Below are 4628 nucleotides of genomic sequence, written 5' to 3'. Positions count from 1 at the left end.
AGTTCCTCAGGAAGTGATTCAACATCCACAACAAGGGAGTGGTATCTAACCACCTGCGTCAATTCATCCATGAAAATTCATATTTATAGGAGTAAATCCTTGCTCAGATCAAAAGTAGAATGCATTCTTATGATAACAGACAAACTGACCTTAAATCCTGAATTGTTTCCAGAAGGAATGTTGTGAAACAATCTACATCCATTATGATCAATTTCGCTGCCGTGGATTAAACTTAATAATCAGATGGAGACAAGAAAAGGGTAGTGACTAGAGAAGAAAATAAATAAAACTGCAGTCAGAAAGAAAATTATTATTTAGAGGTTCAGGCTAAAGCTACAACCATATCTGTTTGATTAAGAAAAGAAAAGGGATAATTTGAAGAATCCAAATCCTGAGGTTGAGATTATCGTTTTTTGATGACCCTTTGAGGGCATTTATTTAGAGAATTCCCCAACCCCACAAAATCTAACCCTTCCCAAACAAGCTTAGATCTAGGACAGATTGTTAGGTTCCCACTCAACTCAACAGAGCTTTTTGCATAATCAACAGAGAGAGAGAGAGTTTCTCAACAACTATAGAAGATTCATCACAATTTTACCTCAGACGTCCATGGATTGGTTCCGGAGCTTGGATAATTTGTGCACCATGAACGTATCCTAAGGCCTGCAATTACTTGGGGTTAGTAAAATTATGAATGTGTGTGAGACTATGTTGAGCAGTTTGTTATACAGACTGTGATTGATTGTTACTACTACACTACACATGAAGATAAGATATTACCTATCTATCTATGTTGAGTAGTTAGTGTTATAAAGACTGTGATTGATTGTTACTGCACACACATAGAGATGAGATTACCTGGTGTCCAAGGCAAACACCCAATATAGGTATATCTCCGCACTCTTGAAGTAGCTTAAGACATATTCCTAACAATTAAAATTAAAAGGAAGAACATGACAAGGAAATAGCAATAGGTAAGTAAGTAACATGTCTAAAATGGAATAAAATAGAGAAGATTCATTGAAGTAAGTAAGTAAGTAACCTATGTCTGTGGGGCATGTTGGTGAACCAGGACCAGGTGATATGACGATATTGTCAAAGGCATTTTCTTGGTACAAATAATGGTAAGCATCTTCCCAAGTCCATTGGTCGTTTCTCACAACAAGAGGAGGCACTATATATATATAATAAATATAAAATGAATATGGAAGAAAAGAAAAGAAAAGAAAAGAAAGAGGAAATGTGTTGATATAGACCTCCGTTGATTACTGACAAGTGTTGGAAGACATTGTATGTATAGCTATCATAGTTATCAATTAACAATGTCCTGATTAATCCCATGTTCCGAGTGGTGGGATTCTCCTGCTCCTCCTCCTCTGTCTTTTTCTTCCTTGCTAGATATATCCCTTTTTGTTCCAAATTGGCAGGCGCCATGTCCGAAGAAACAAGGGCGTCATGGTTTGATATTTTAATATTAATCTTGAGGCTGAGCCTGTTTCTGTGTCTGTGTCTGTGCCTGTGCAGCAGTAACCCCCCGATGGAAGGTCTAACGAGCAGTAGATGATGATGATGATTATTATTTTTGGTTGTCATCCGATCTAAGAAAGGCGGCGTTGTTGTTGTTGTTGTTGTTATCGGAGAGAGAGAAACCCACCGCAAAATTCATCATCTCTTCTTCAAATCAATATATCTGTAATTTTTTTGTGAGGAAAAGAAGAGGAAGGGTACTAGTCTGTATAAATAGAGAAAACAGTAAGATCTAGAAATAGAATAGAATACTGTAGGAGGTAGAAGAAGACGAGGAAGAGTCTGAAGAGAGCAGGACTGGATGTATAAAGTGAACCTACCTACTATTACTATTACTATTACTCTTCTTCTCTTCTCTTCTCTTCTCTTCTCTTCTCTTCTCTTCTCTTCTCTTCTCTTCTCTTCTCTTATAAACTGATGGCTGCCGGCTGGACTGGCGGCTATTGGAGGAAGCTAATAAGAGTATGGAGGTGGAGGGATTCGATCGATCGCCACCACTGTTGTAATTTAATATGTTTTGTTGTAATATAAATATATATGTGTGTGTGGGGTTTAAAGGGGGAGGAAGACACGGTAGTTGATTACAGTTTTCTTTGTTCTAATAGAAAAGACACAGCCTCATATCTCTTTATTATTATTATTATTATTTTTTATTAAAGAGAATATGGGGGGAGCTGCCTGGCTGAAGAAGAAGAAGAGACTATTACTAATGATTGTTCCCACAAAGTCACAAACAACAAAACCAAAGTATGCAACCAACCCACATGTTCATTCATTTCTTTTCTTTTCTTTTCTTTTCATTTCACCCAAATATTAGTGGCCCGGACCCCTCCTCTATCAACCCAACACAACCAAAACCAGCCCAATTCGCTCTAATTAAATATTCCCCCCACTCAACTCAAAATTAAATTTTAAAAATCCCCTTTCATTAAATGTTTGCAAAGCATAATAAGGTAAGGAATGAATTAATGAATTTATGCATACAAAGCATGCTTTGCACGTGACTCGTATTGGATCAGTTTTTAGTTTTTGACATAAAAAGAAAAGGGCGGTACCTAATTGAATGATATAAAATTACAAGGGACAAAATTGAAAGATATAAATAATGTTTCGGATTAAATTGACAGAGCAAGAAAGAAAAAAGATCGCAAAGTTGAATTTCCGGCCGGCCGCCCGCCGCAACTATGGAAGGTGAAGACGATAATAAGAATATGATGATGAGTAAATTCATGGTTGGTTCTATTCCATCTGTGTACTACATCCCAGACTTCATCACAGAGCAAGAGCAAGTGCAGCTGCTAGATAATGTATCAAATTAATTAATTAATTAATTACCTAGCATTCTAGGGTTTTCCCCATTTCTTTCTCACTTTCTGATTTTCTTTCTTTCGTCCTTCTTCGTCTGTCTGTCTGTCTTCTTCTTCCTGTATGTAGATCACTCATGCCCCTATTGCCAAATGGAAATCATTGAAGAACAGGAGACTGCAAAATTGGGGTAACCATTCTTCATCGCATTATATTATTTATTGTCTTCTTCCATACTCCTCCTATCAACCACCGGTTTCTTTTTCAGGAGGTGTTGTCCATGAAAAGGGTCTCCTTCCCCAAGATTGTAAGTGTAACAGCATCGCCCCCCTCTGTCTGTCTGTCTGTCTTTCCGTCCGTCATTCCTTTATAATAATCAATAATATATTATTATTATTATTATTATATGCAGTGCCTCCTTGGTTGACAAATATGACACTCAGAATATCCAAAGCATCGATGGGCTTTTTCCCTTGTGCAATCAATCATGTTCTCATCAACGAATATCTACCTGATCAAGGCATAATGGTATCAATTTCAACCTACTCTTTTCTTTCTTTCTTTCTTTCTTTCCATTTCTAAATTTTACTAACATGGTGTGGTGTGTGTTTTTGTAAATTTAGCCTCACCAGGATGGACCTGCTTATTTTCCGGTTGTAGCAATCTTGTCACTTGAATCACCTGTTGTTATGGATTTTACTCCCCATTCTTTACCAAGCAGCAGCAGCAGCAACAACAACAACACTCCTTTTTTTCTGTCCTACTGATGCCTCGAAGTTTGCTTATATTTAAAGATCAGGCTTACTCAGGTGTAATTTATTTATTTAAATAATCTATTTCAGTTCCTTCCATGTTAAGGATAAAATTAAGCTCTACATGTTATTTTACCAGATTATTTACATGGTATAAAGGATTGTGAGGTGCATCATTTTAAGGAGGTGAGGAATCAAACAAATTTACATTTGTTACTTTACTTGTCTGTTCATCATGATCATCTGATTTTTTCTTTCTTTCTTTCTTTCTTTCAGTCTGTGAATCTTACTGATCGGGATTTGAAGCGCTTACTAGAACGAGAGGAAGGAAACGCCACTGAGATCCACAGATCTACATAGAGGATTTCGCTAACCTGTCGCGTGGTATCAAAGGTGTATAAAAATCTTTTCAAGTTGAAGTAGTTACAATTTGTCACCTCCCTCCTTCCCTTAGAATGAATGTGAATGTCTGTCAGAGAGAGACTCTATAAATAAATGCAAAGTTTTCATTCTATAAATAAAACATTGTGGGACATGTTAAGGGTGGTCAGATTAGGTAGGTTTGATCTTTATTGTGGGACATGTTCCTATTCCTATTTAGGAGGATATCCATGAGGTAAAAAAAGAAAAAGCAATGATGGATGTGAAGACCAAATGGATGGGAAGTGTTGTGGTTCTCAATTTGTTTCAACTTGTCTTATTATTATATATATATATATATATATGTATGCTGGTTATATCAAAAGTATATATATATATATATATATATAACAAAGACTAGTTATGAACCGAATCTGTCAAAAGGCAATTGCGTTCAGATTGATTACCTTGACCAAAACAATACGGACTAGGCTCCTCCTCCTCCTCCTGTTGTTGTTTTTCATTTGATGGTTAACGTCAAAGCAGCTTGTTTTGACTTTTTATACTAAACAACGAATTATTATGATTAGATTAGATGGCCAAACCCCCCACCACCACCACATGTAGCGTGTTTTAATCAAACTTATTGGAGATTGAATGTTAGAACACAAACTATCTGATTAA

The 4628-nt window shown here is 36.4% G+C and overlaps 2 protein-coding genes across 2 annotated transcripts; one reads left to right on the top strand and one right to left on the bottom strand.

Annotated features, from left to right (window-relative positions):
* Window positions 1-149: 149 nt before the first annotated feature.
* On the bottom strand, window positions 150-1434 carry LOC124918420 (aminodeoxychorismate synthase, chloroplastic-like; the record flags this gene model as incomplete). Its single annotated transcript, XM_047458581.1, has 5 exons — window positions 1257-1434; window positions 1043-1174; window positions 859-926; window positions 599-663; window positions 150-216 (listed from the first exon to the last, which is right to left on the bottom strand). Coding segments are annotated over exons 1-5 (510 nt in total), but the record flags the coding sequence as incomplete, so codon positions are not given.
* A 1225-nt stretch (window positions 1435-2659) lies between these two features.
* On the top strand, window positions 2660-4041 carry LOC124918422 (alpha-ketoglutarate-dependent dioxygenase alkB homolog 6-like). Its single transcript, XM_047458583.1, is given in 8 exon segments — window positions 2660-2834; window positions 2962-3022; window positions 3101-3139; window positions 3245-3360; window positions 3456-3581; window positions 3584-3641; window positions 3724-3770; window positions 3861-4041. Coding segments are annotated over 8 exon segments (654 nt in total). The 5' UTR covers window positions 2660-2711; the 3' UTR covers window positions 3945-4041.
* The last annotated feature ends 587 nt before the right edge of the window (window positions 4042-4628 follow it).

This window comes from Impatiens glandulifera, unplaced genomic scaffold (assembly GCF_907164915.1).
Source record: "Impatiens glandulifera unplaced genomic scaffold, dImpGla2.1, whole genome shotgun sequence".
Lineage (NCBI taxonomy): Eukaryota > Viridiplantae > Streptophyta > Magnoliopsida > Ericales > Balsaminaceae > Impatiens > Impatiens glandulifera.
The sequence above is the reverse complement of the archived record's forward strand: the minus strand, read 5'-3'. Positions and strand labels throughout refer to the sequence as shown.